This window comes from Narcine bancroftii, chromosome 14 (genome assembly GCF_036971445.1).
Source record: "Narcine bancroftii isolate sNarBan1 chromosome 14, sNarBan1.hap1, whole genome shotgun sequence".
Classification (NCBI taxonomy): domain Eukaryota; kingdom Metazoa; phylum Chordata; class Chondrichthyes; order Torpediniformes; family Narcinidae; genus Narcine; species Narcine bancroftii.
In genome coordinates, this window is record NC_091482.1 from 44,981,716 (window position 1) to 44,994,994 (window position 13,279).

The 13,279-nt window shown below is 44.3% G+C and overlaps 1 protein-coding gene across 15 annotated transcripts in view; it reads left to right on the forward strand.

Annotated features, from left to right (window-relative positions):
* Positions 1-785: 785 nt before the first annotated feature.
* Positions 786-13,279, forward strand: part of tcf12 (transcription factor 12) — a 354,049-nt gene continuing 341,555 nt past the window's right edge. For 14 of the 15 annotated variants that reach the window (XR_011348679.1, XM_069910855.1, XM_069910861.1 and 11 more), the window contains exons 1-3: positions 4,241-4,416; positions 5,673-5,767; positions 6,341-6,413. Coding sequence is in view for 14 of the 15 variants with exons in the window: in XM_069910855.1 (XP_069766956.1) it covers positions 5,696-5,767; positions 6,341-6,413 (145 nt within the window). In the remaining variant the exon portion in view is untranslated. Of the gene's footprint in view, positions 1,066-4,240; positions 4,417-5,672; positions 5,768-6,340; positions 6,414-13,279 lie in introns of those variants that run through there. The other variant, XM_069910856.1, reaches the window with a different exon arrangement.

Genomic DNA, 13,279 nt, shown 5'->3' on the forward strand with positions numbered 1-13,279 from the left:
AAGCGGCTGCTAAGGGAATGACAGCTGCCGCTGCCCCCCGGTGCGGGACGTTCCCACACTGATCCCGCTGCCCCACCTTCTCCCCACAGCCCTACATCAGTCCCCACACTGTGGGGTCGCCGACGCGAGCTGTCAGCGGCGGGACAACCCGCGCAGGACGTCCCCACGCTGATAGCCCGCACCGGCTGTCCCAGCACTGACGGCCAGCCCTCCCAACCCTGACAGCCCGAAGGGACAGGAGCTGGAGTGAGCTCCGAGGCGCCTCCCGTAAAGCTGTCCCTTCCACAGGTCTGAATCCGCTTCTGCAGGCGCATCCTGGGCGGAGAAGGCACCTGAAGAAGCTTTCAGTTCAAGACACGGAAGCAACTCAGTGGAAATGCAAAGGAAGTTCGGGCCCGTCGGAGGATTGTTGAAGAATTTAGGTCTGATTGGAAAAGATTCCGCACCAGGGAGGAATGCGAGGCCGATTTCACACACTTTCCTCACTGCCAACAGGTGACGCTAATCGCATCATATCTCACCCCCCCCCCACCCCCCCAGCAATTGAACAGAAGCAAACCTGATAACGATTGTGAAGTACAATATTAACCCGTCTTCCACAGATATGAGCAGGGGTTTTATTGAGTTATCCGGGAGCAGTGCAGATACCTTGTAAGGTAATAAAGCGAAACACAGCTTTCGTGCTTTGCAATAAAAAGCCTATCTGGAACAAAATCATTGCAGCATTTTACAATAAACCTTCCTATTGCTTCCACAGGGATAAACAGCGACTGGCTATTGGAGTTGTTTAGTTATAAGGGAAACATCTGAAGTATACGGCTTTCAAATCAGCTTCGAGATCATAGACATATTTAATTATCACTTCATCAGCCATTTTTAACCAGTGCCAAGTTTTGCACGGATTCCCCGCAGATTATTCCTTTCTTATCGGACTCTGGGGGCCAGGGAATACCTTTGTTCATTTACAATCCAGTGGCCCTGGATGGTGGTGGAAGGAAACGTCTTCCTGACAGAACTTTGTAAAGTGTTCCTCTTCCCGTCGCAATAATTAAGCCGAACAGAGAGGTAAGTGCGTTCCTTTCCACTCGCAATGTGATGGTTTTGCTTTTGATTTCCAGGCATGTTTCAACGCGGCGGCTGTCAGATATCAACTTTTCACAGCCCCGAGTTGCATTCTACAGTCTCATTCCTCGTGTCCTATCTCGGAACCAGCCGATTTGCGATTTTCTTCTAAAGTAATGCCAGCAAAATATTTGTTGCTGTAATTGTTTAGATATTATGCAGAATGAAGGGTTTTTAAAAAAATTGTCCACACGTCGTTTGAAATCTGCGGATGTGTTAATTTAGAGAACCGCTGAAAAATGATGTGAGCTTGCGGTCTTAAAAATATACCAGCGTGGAACTATTTCTAATTCAGTCTGGATGTAACGGTTTTGTGCTCGTTTATGGCCTCTCTGGTGTTAAACATCTGCCGCGATTTTAAAGGAGGAATCTTGTTGCATTAAATAGACCAACAGAGCTTCCAAAAAGATACACGCACTGACCCCTGACAACCGCACATGAGCACCCAGGGTTGCTTCACCGCGTTGTCAGTCTCGCTGACACATTCGGATGCACCGAGCGAGACTGGTTATTGCGGCAGCTAAACGGTGGGAGATACTTCGGAAATTTGAGCTGAAAATGACCCCCCCCCCCTTTCCCACTCATCCAAGCAGTGTAATACAGAGGCCACTTCACGAAATAATGCCACCGAAGCGCTTCCACGCCCTTCAACTCGCATCACTTTTCACACCCGTTTTGTCCGCTTCACGTTTAATTTTCAATTGAGAAGAAATAGACGAATACATTAGATATTGAATACAGAACTGGAAATTATTCATTCTGTGTATGCATAGACACATTTTTGGGTGTGGGGGTCATGATGGAAGTATACATTTGATAAATAAAATAAACTTGAACCTTAATGACTAAAACACAGGAAAAATAAATGAGGGATCTCGGGACGAGTTCTGAAGCGTGAGAGGAAATTATTTCTTGTGACCTGGTGTTCAAGTTTTTGTATCGCCATTTGATAGTGTTGTCCCAAGGTACACGCAGCCGAAAAGGGAACCCTCTGCATTCTGAGGCAAATTTCTGGGGGATTTTATTTCATATAACAAACACGATTTGCACATAAAGAATTCTCCATGACCTCAAAGCCAAATGGAGCTCTCTAGAATGGGTTAAAGGATAAATTATAATGTAGACATAATTTAAGCGCTATTCTATAAACTAGTTAGAAGCTAATAATAACATTGTACTTAACCACACAACTTCCTATAAAGGCATATTTGTATATAGCTTTTCACAACCTTAAGGCGACTCAGGGCTTCACGACCGATGAAGCAAATGATCAGATGTGATTTTTTTTTTGGGATTGACCTGCAAATGTATTGTTTTTTTTAAAAAAGATTTTCGACAAGCGAGCCTTGCTTTGCAAAGTCATTGACACTAATTGTACAGAAGTTGCAACAGGAATCGATCTTCGGTGTTCACAAATTGGCGGCTCCGTGTCTTGAACAGGACGGGGTCACAGCAGAGTCTGGAATTCTCGTCGTCATTGAAAGGATTGTTATCTGTCCCTAGAAGCTGGGCGTTTTGAGATGAAGTGTCGGAATGTCGACCGACGAGGACCTGGAGACTGAAGGGGTCGATGTGCCCGGTCAGTGCAGACTTCAACATTGGATTTCAATTACTTCGCCCCTTTTTAAAAAAAAGTGAGATAATTCCTCAGCTTTGAGGCTGCGGTTCCAAAAGAAGATGAGGGGTGATGGGGGGGGGGGGGGGGCAGAACGGGTCGGCGGGGTTCTTTTGTACTAAACTCACGGCGACTGTGGACTCCCGTGCTTCACGCCGGGAGTTTTGCGTCCACTTCCAAGCGAGAGAAGCCAGCACTGATGAAGCGGGGAACGGGTTCACGGCCAACCCTGGGGATGGTGCAGAAGGGCCGGCGAGGGCCCCAACTTCCGCCTTTTTATTGGACTGCCAGAGGAATTGCAACACCAAATGGGGTGCATTTCAGCTCCTCGCAACGCGCGGGACAATATTGAACACTCTCATCTTCAGTGGGTCAGCGAAAAGACCCGGGCGACTGCCTGTCTCTCCGGACGGCACATGTTGCTGTTCACATTCCATGCGCCGGCTCTCCATAAATCTTTCCACCTTCATTCCCGCTGCTCGCTGCCTTTCGAATCGCGGGGGAGTTGCTGCGCCCAAACAGGCCACGAGCAAGAAGCTGCACTTGGCGTCCAGATTCCAGCACTACCGCCTGAATTTGAAGCACTGTGTTTAAATGTAGCAAAGATGCATAATCTACATTGCAGACTTGAGCCCTTCAGTGAGGTGTTGTTCTAAGCGGAAACACTTGCAGGATTCCCCCATGATATTGAAATTCACACATGGAAGTAGAAAAGGATAAATGTTTTGTCGTGTCGTGCTTAAAAAAAAATTCAACACCATTGAGCATGAACAATTCAGTGATTTTTAATGCAGTAGTAATTTCCTTCCCAACGGTATAAATTAATTCTGAAATGCATTGTATTTCAGATGGTGTTGTGATCTTCGCATGCCTGTGCGACAATGACATAGCTTCACTCATTCGGTGAAAACTAAGAATGGAACTCTTTAAATGTTGGTACAAGTTTCATGCCTAACTCTAAAGACATTTGCTTAGGTAATATTATTTCTCTTGGTCTCTCACTACCTGTGCCAGTCATTTTAAAGCCTGGTTGATTCAGTAAAAAGACCAAATGCTGCAGAAACTCAGCTGCTCTATTCAGTAACCACTGCCTCCAGGGTGTGTGTGTTTGAGCAGAGATTACATCTGATTGGCCACGCGTGGACCCTGACCCATCAACTCGTCTGCTGTCAATCAAAGGCAAGAGGAAAACATAGACCGCCTCACCGCTGCCGCACAAACAAAGGGTGCTTCTCACTCATTGCCGACCATTTTTGCACCTCCACCAAACCATTTCTGCCTTGCAAGCCGTGCGGAGAAGGGGCGAGGCAGGCAACGCGTGTCCATTCCATTCCCCCCCCCCCATCCCTCCTCGGCACGGAGACCAGGTCGGAGGGATACCGCGTCCTCCTTCGGCGTGGTGACGCGCCTCGGCCGCTTCACTCCCCTCCTCGAGGCATGAGGGACCGGCGGGCCGCGGAGGGCGAGCCGGAGCTGGCGCGCGCGCTCCCGCCCGCCCGCCGCGTCACCCGCACGCACGCCCGCCTCCCCCCCCCCCGCCCGCGGGCACGCGCTCCGCCAGGGGAGGCCGGCACGGTGGTGGCGGCGGCAGCGCGGGGTGAGGGAGTTCGAAGCCCTCACCCTCACGCCGGACCGCTGGCGGTTTGGGGGGGGGGGGGTCGGCAGAGACTTCGAGCGAGGTGAGGGAGGGTCGGGCAGCGCCGAGCGGGGGTGGGGGCCTGACTGCAGCCCGGGGGGGGGGGGTGGTGTGAGCTGGGGCGGGGCGGGAGGGGAGCGCGGGAGCCGAGGTTGAAGGCTGAGGAGGGGGTGGGGGTGAAGTTCTGGCCCGGGAGGGACCTGGTGGCCCCTGCACGGGTTGGGGGGGGTGGTGAAAGAGAGAGAGGAGAGTACTGGTCCCGGGGGCTGAAGTAGGGGGGGGGGGAAGGAAGCCTTTGGTCCCTTGGCCTAGGGTGGGTAAGTCCTGGAGTGGGGGGGGGGGAACTGGTGGCCCCTGTTCGGGAGTTTAGGAGTGGGGGGGGGGGGGAGAGAGACTGGTGGCCCCTGTTCGGGAGTTTAGGAGTGGGGGGGGGGGAACTGGTGGCCCCTGTTCGGGTTTAGGAGTGGGGGGGGGGGAGAGAGACTGGTGGCCCCTGTTCGGGAGTTTAGGAGTGGGGGGGGGGAGAGAGACTGGTGGCCCCTGTTCGGGAGTTTAAGGGGGGAGGGAGGAGAATGCTGGTCCCGGGGGGCTGAAGTGGGGAGGGGGGAGCCTTTTGCCCTCGGCCTAGGGTGGGTAAGTCCCGGAGTGGGGGGGGGGGGTAAAACTCTGGCCTCTGAGGGGAACTGGTGTCGCCTGCCCGGGAGTTTGGAGGAGGGAGGAGAATACTGGTCCCGGGGGGCGGAAGTGGGGAGCCTTTGGCCCCTGGCCTAGGGTGGGTAAGTCCCGGGGAGGGAGGGGGCGGGTAGAAAAGCACTGACCCGAGGGAAGGGGGAAGCCCTGACCGGGCTGCAGCTCCGGCCGAAGGACGGCGAGGAGATTGACTATCTCTTCCCCCCCCCCCCCCCCACAAATCGCCTGGGGGGGTGGTGGAGAAAGAGAGAGAAAAGGAATCCACTGGTGATTCCACCCCCCGAACAACTCGCCTCGGCTTTAGCAGCCGGTGGGGGTGGGGGGGGGAAAGAGCCTTTGTCAGGGGGAATGTTAGCAGGTCGCCGCTCATTCCTGTAACTTGGTCTTTTGTGGTTGGGAAGGGAAACCCTCCTCATGCGCTGGGATATTTTTGGAGTCTGATGTCGACTTTTTACTTACACAGCAAGTTTGCTGCAGTGTTTTTTTTTAAATTGTCAGGGAGCTGGATCCTTGGAGTTTGCATCCTCCTTCATTCTTCTCTCCGCTTCCCATCCAACTTCGAGAGCGTTTGCCGAGGATTTTAAAGTAAACGCATTGTTTTGCCCCTAGGTTTTGGGCGAGAATAATTCAAGATGAATCCACAGCAGCGGATGGCCGCTATCGGAACGGACAAGGAGTTGAGCGATCTGCTGGATTTTAGTGCGGTATGAAGCTCAGGCTTTTTAAAAATATTACGCCTTTATTCAAACCATTTAAAGAGCGTGTGGCGTTGCCTGGATTCGGTTGAGTTATAAAAGGAACTCTTGGAAGTTTTAGACAAAGTCCAGTAGTTTGCGAGAGATGGATTCACTTGGAAAGTAATTTTCTTAAGTGATGTTTAACGCTAGTTCAATTTTCTGCTCTCCATGGAATTATTTCTTTTTTAAAATTGCCTGAAGTTGACTAGTTGCACCTTCTGATCAAGTCATAGCAAAAATTTCATGTTTTTCTAAATCGCTCAGTATTGTCTATTTTTGAGAAATTACTCCTCCATCAATTTCAGGAAAGACATTGCATTATAATGTATCGAATTGGTATTTAAAAAAAATACATAATTATCCTTGAATTTGTCCACTTGATTTCACCTATATATTCTATTATCAGCTGTGCAAGTTTTGAATATTCATATTTAAAATATGAATAAATGCAATAAAGGATAATAAAATCTCGTCCTACCTATTTTAAATATGATGGTAAACTACAGATTAATGATTAATCTTGATGCGCTTTTTTTTTAGATGTTTTCTCCTCCTGTTAATAGTGGAAAAAATGGACCAACGACACTTGCAAGTAGTCAGTTTGGTGGCTCAGGTAAGACTAACCTGCAACAGCATTTTGAAGTGGAGTTGAACAGGAAAGTCACAGATGCTGTGATTGTGGTGTAACACACCAAAGTGCTAGAGAAGCTTCTCTGGCAGGGGTAGCCAACTTTTTAATTTCTAATTTAGACAAAGTACGGTAACAGGCCATTTCCGCCCATGCTGACCAATTAACCTACACCCCCCGTACGTAATCGTGGGCTGAAATGTCCTGTTACTGTGCTGTGTCTATTTTAGAAATTAAAAGTTTTGCCAGTCTGGTCTATAGGAAGCAAAGGGATCTAACCAACATTTCAGGCCTGGGCCCATCTCTATGAGATGGAGACAGAGATTGAGAAGGGGGAGGTGTTGTCGGAGATTGATCAAGTAAATTAGAGGTTGGTATAAAAGTTAGCTGCAAAATGGATAGAGTTGACCAACTTATTAATGGGTGCACGAGGTAACACCAGTGTAGCAGAGGGAGAACTGGAGTCTTGCTTTTGTAGGCTTCACATCACCAACAAAAAGGCAAGCATAGTTGGGACTCTTGAGGGTACTCCTGACCACCCTTTTGACTTGGAGAAAGTGGGATGAGTCAAATGAGAAGTTATTGAAGGCGAGAACAAGTTTTGCCAGGCAGAGGGTGGTGGAGGAACAGGACTTTTTGAGTCTGTTGAGCAAGAAACGCAGGGTTGAGATATTCGGTATGGGGAATGGAGGTACGTGGTGAAAATGAGGCAGAAGAATTTATTTAACTAGAAGTTGTTGACATGATGGAGGGTATGTGGGGTATCATGGATTTCAGGAGGGACAATGAGGTAAGAGGATATCAGTTCTGAGGAGCAAGAGCATGCTCTTCCCCCTATCCCTTCCCTCCTCTCCTCATCCTTTTAATTCAGGTATCTCCCTACATTCTGCCCATACCTTGCCGTGTGACCTGCTGAGGTTCTCCAGCACTTTTGTATATTGTAGCATTTTAAAATGGTTTTATTGTAAAACATTTTTATTAGTAATTAGCTTTTAGAGATGTGTCAATCTATTTTGGAGATTTTTAAAGGCAGAAATGTTCTGAATGGTGATGCTTGAAACACCTTGTCGTCTTTTCTTGACTTGGTCCTTTTGTGCCAGCTATGGAGACGAGATGGAAACATTAAACTTTTTTGGGGGGAGGGAAGGGTGAGGGGAAATGTTGATCCCTCATCTTAATTTTTGAAGTTTTGGGTATTAATACAGATTGTAAGTAATACGGTCTTGGGAAACATCTTTAAAGTGAAACTTTTATTCAGTTTGTGAAAACAAAACAAGTATTGTATAAGATATTGAATATTTAGATGCACAAATTATCTGAATTAAATGTCAGCTATTTACTTATTTCACATAATTAGGGACACAGTCATACAGCTGTACACCTCTGAAATGGGCCCTTTGGCCCAACTTGACAATGCCGATGAAGTGGTTCATCAAAGCTACCAGTAGTTCCATTTGTCTGCATTTGGCCCACATCCATGCTGTGACATTGTCTAATCAACTATTATTCTATGTAATAACTAAATATTTGAAAGATCAAAGTTTGACCAATCCCACATCAAAAAAAAAATGCCATGCACAATTTGTTTGAAGTATTTTTGTAATAAGGTTTCAGTGAGTGATCTAGGAGCTGAGACGGTGGAAATGCATTTCACGATAAAGTATTAGAACTTGTAGGGTAGATCAAAAGCTCAGTATTAAATTGAGCTTGTTTCTGATGCATGATTATCTTGTCCTTTCTCACTCAGATATGGGAGATGTGAATTTTACATAATGGTGTCAAAATCTAAAAGTTTGGTACTTTATAATATGACATTGTGAATTGTCAAACTGGAATTTGCTGGTTGTATAGGAGATGAACTATACTTTTGGTGTAATGTACACCTTTCTCAACTGTTTGCTGCTCGTGGTTTAATGTTTGATATTGTTGCATTCTACAAGCATGAAGAAATTTTAATTTGTTGTCTTTGTATATCTTGCTTCTGATAAGGACACGTTTTTGATTCTTTTGTCATAATGAATCCAGATTGAAATGTTATAAAGCCTTGCATCATGCCAATATTGGGTACTGTACTGGTGTTGGTAAACAGTGAAAAGAATTCTTATCTATAATTCGTATTTGAAGAAAATGGTCTCTATTGCTGTCTTTAAAAAGGAAAAAAAATACCATTATCGATCAGCATGGTAAGCTAGAAGCTATTATGACACTTGCAGTGCCAGCGAGCAGGGTTTGTATCTGGTGCTGTTTGTCAAGTTTTTCTTGTGACCTGCGTGAGTTTTCCCTGGGTGCTCCTGTACTCCCACCCTTAATTAGGTGACATGGGGTGGCATGGTTTCAATGGTTGGGATTGGTTTCTACTATATTGTAAATAAAATTTAAAAAAAAATCTCATTCCATTTGTTTGATTGAGTTGAATTTGCACATCAAAGAGAAAATGGTTAATTTCAATAAACGAAGTTTGGAATGGGTTGCATATGCGGATATAAACTAATTATTTGCAGTTTAGGCTTTTGAATTTGTTCTTGGTTCATGTTTGAAATCTAAATTTGTACATTATTTAAAAACTTGAAACATTCTTCACACAAGCAGCCTTTCCACATATTGGTATGAAAAAGATGATCCCTGATACTTGGGATTGTCTGATTTGTTAATTTCCAATCTTGTAATCTTTTTCGACCATCCAAAAAATTATTTGGTTTGCCTAAATGTTACTGATGAACAAACTACCTAATTATTAATTGTTGTCAGTGTTGTGGGGAAGTGTAATATGGGTTGTAATAGCCATATGTAATATGCGTTGCGTATGTTAGTTACCATTGATTAGTGCAGAATTTGACTCAAGTGGAATGAGATTTATCCACTTAGTTTTAAACATGTAAAGAAAATTGCTGATCATATCTGATGATACTGATGATATAGGGTATTGAAAATCTGTGCCAACCAGCAAGCCTGAGTGTTCAATCTTCCTGGTGCACAAGAAGAGGAGGGTGAGCTGCCTCAGAGTATTGTCGAGTAGCACTAACTTCAACTGTGGTAAAATGCTTAGAGAGGCTGATTATAGCCAGAATAAACACTTATTTAAGCAAAGGTCTGAAACCACTGTAATTCGCCTATCGACTCAATCACTCCACAACAGACGTAATATCACTGGATCTCCACTTGGCTCTGGGTCTCCCCGAAAAAAAAACAACTTGTACATATGGCTGCCCTTCATCAACTACAGCTCAGCCTTCATTATTTCCTCAGTGCTGTTCAAGAAGCTACAAGCTCTAGGCCTCCATACTCCCCCACCCCACAACTGGATGCTTCATCAGAAGACCACAGCCAGTATGAATTGGAAACGTGTCCTCACTGTCAACAGAGGTCCACCTCCAGGATGTGTGCTTAGTCCACTGCACTACTCATTATACACCCATGACTGTGTGGCCAAGCACGATTCCAATGCTTTCTACAAATTTGCTGATGACACCACAGTTGTTAGCAGAATCACAAATGGTAATGAGGAGATAGATCAGCTGATGAGTGGTGGTGATGCCAACAACCTTGCGCTCAAGATTAGCACAACCAAGGAGACGATTGTGGACTTCAGGGGGAAATTTGGGGAACAAGACCCAGTCCTCATGATGGCTCAGTAGTGGAGAGGGTTAAGAAATTCAAATTCCTGGGTGTCAACATCTGAGGATCTATCAGGAGCCTCTATGTTGATGCAATCATGAAGGCGGCTTGCCAGCAGCTATACTTTGTAACATGTTTGAGGAGATTTAGTTTGTCATTGAAGACCCTCAATCCTCTACCGTGGAGAGCATTCTGGCTGGTTGCATCACTGTCTGGTATAGAAGTGCCAACTCTCAGGACAAGAATGAACTCCAGAGGGTTGTTAACTCGTCCTGTGACATCACAGGCACCAGACTTCACTCCATCGAGGACATCTTCAAAAAAAAAAGCAGCTTCTATCCTCAAAGATCCCACCACCAGGCCATGCCCTCTTCACACTGACTCGGTGGGGGAGGGCAGAAATTTCAGGAGCCTAAAGACGAGCACTCAGCAGCAAAAGGACCTCTTCCCCTCTGCCATCAGATTCCAGAATAATCAATGAACCAAAGATGCTGTCTGATTTTATTGTGCACTATTTTTGAAAATTTATTGGTGGTGTATATGAATGTTTGCCCTATAACGATACTGCAAAACACCAAATTCTCTGACTTGTTTGTCACAATAAATTCTGATATGTTGGCTAAAACCACTTAGAAATTAAATGATTCCTTGCAACCTTGTCTGCCTGTCCCGCCTCGGACTTGTCAGCCACAAACGAGCCTGCAGCTGACGTGGACATTTACCCCCTCCATAAATCTTCGTCTGCGAAGCCAAGCCAAAGAATATATACACATAGATTTATCAAGAACTTTCATCCACATGAAATTTGTTTTAGGATCTCAAATTCTGTGTGGATGAAAGTTTTCGATAAATCAATTTGTTATTTACCCAAGTTTTTTGCTTGGGCCTTGGAAATAATCCTTGCTGTATTTCTAATTATTTGACTAACATGAGTAGAAAACAGTTCATGTTTGAGTCTCAGTGAGGACAAAGTGCACAAAAAGGCTTTTTTTTACCACATTTGAAATAAATAGACCAATTTGCACGTTCCGACTTGAAGCTTTGATTCATTGTTGTCCAACTAATCTCAACACCATTTATTTTCCTTAACATCCAATCTTTTATCTTCATGCCAATGACCTTGTCAGTTATGTGTCATTTGGTAGATTCTTGTGAGACAGTGTTGAAAGTTTCTCATTATGGCAATGTGAACAAGCCAATCTAGTGACATGAAGACAAAATGCTGGAAATAGCAGGCAGCATCTGAAATGTTAATGGTTTCTCTTTTCACAGATGCTGCCCGACCTGAGCATTTCTAGCATTTTCTGTTTATTTCAGTCTTCCAGCATTTTATAATTTTTTTGATTCCCAATCCAGATTTGGTAGATAACTAAAGGAGTGATGCATTGTTGGAAATGCTCTCTTTGGACTAAACAATGAGCATCTCTGAAGGATCAAGATCAATACTCTTTTAATGCACAGAATTGAAACTAATGAAGTGGGCATTTAATGTTTTTGAAGATTGGAGTGTATAGCTGTCCAAAAACCAGGTCTAGCACTAATGAATTTTTTTTTGATGTTTGCTATTTGGCCATCCTCTGGATTGTTATTAGGAGTTGGGCCTAAGGTTTATAATAAAGTTAACAATTGGGTGGTACTAATGCATGCTGTTAATTAACGTGTTGACAAATCAAACTTGAGTGAATATTTTGCAAGTTGCCGTTGGAGAAAAGGAAGCCAATAATCCCTTTATCTTCTTGATTTGTGTAATTTCTCACAAATGGCTGCACAATTGCAAAACCTTTTGAACTGTTAAAATGACAGATTTAGTTTTCTTTTGAATGTGATAGTTTTCAGTTGATTGTAAACTAATGTACTAGAGGGTTTGAGAGTTAATTATGACAGAATGGAAAGATTGAGGAAATGTGCTCATTTGGAGCCAATTGTTTTGCAGATGCTTGCATATTGTTTATTGATACATGGCATCTAATTCCATAAGTATTTAGCAATGTTTGAGAGGGTGAAATGCTTTGTTAAAAATCTTAACTTAAAATATAGTGTACATTATTTTCTTCCTCTTGGCAATAGCTGGTCTGTTCCTGTTACAAGTAACACGTCTGCAACTTAGAACGATTTAATAAAAAAGATAATTAATACTTTACTCCTGGTGATTGCAGTTGAGGATGGAATGGTTGGCGTAACATTTTGTGCAGTGCCAATGACGAGTTCAAATCTGGAGCTGTAAGGAGTTTGTACTTTGTGTCTGCTGGGGTTTCTACCAGGGTTCATGTTTCCTCCCACCCTTCAATCTGTACTGAAGGTTGTAGGTCTATTGGGTGTTGTGGGCTGAAAGGCCCTGTTACCATAGTTTTTTTTAATCTGTTCCAGTGAGAAGTTTTTGGTCAAGAAGGCTGAGAAGAGACAGCTGAAAAGTGGTTGAAATTAGAAAGCACTTGATGCAAATCAAAACACAGATTAGAATTAATTGGCAAAAGTTTTGGAAGAGAAAAAAAAAATTCAAATGAGAATGCACTGCCTGAAGAAATGGCGAATGTAGTTTTGTGGAAGAATGAGTTGGTTCAAATATGGAGGAATGTGGAGTAGAAGAAAAGAATTGGGTCCATATGGATTGCTCATTCAAAGAGCAGGTTTAGACTTGCTGTTCTGTGCTGTAGACCTGAGCTCAATGAAGTCAAAGTGAAAGAAAAAGCCTGAAACTCTGCCATGGAAGCAAATTGATGAATGTGACCGCATGTAGCTGATAATTTTCCTTAAAGAGTTAAAAATGAACATATAATTCCACCCAAACCTTTTTAATAAAGTTTGGGGAAGGGGGTGCTACAAGTTGATTTTGATTGTGTTACAGTATTAATAATTAGTTTGATTTTTGCACAGAGATTTCCCTTTTAAACTGACCTGACTCTTGTCATGCTCCAGGTATTTGGAAGTGAGAAATGCCAATCATTATCTTAAAGACTTTTGTTCTCAAAATCTCTTTCTTGGGGAGAGAGCAGAGAACTTATTGCTTGTTCGGAGTACTCTGAATTGTTCTGACGCATTCTACATTTTGCAGTTCTTTTGTGGCATTCTTTATGGGAGCTTGGTATTGATGGTGCCAGAGTTTATTCTTCAGTCATTGTCTTGTATTATGGGAGGATGGTGCACCTAATTCTGGATTCTCATTTTCAGCAATGTTATGCTAAACAGTGTCAAATCTATATTGTAAAACACAGCAAACATACTTTGAAATGATTACC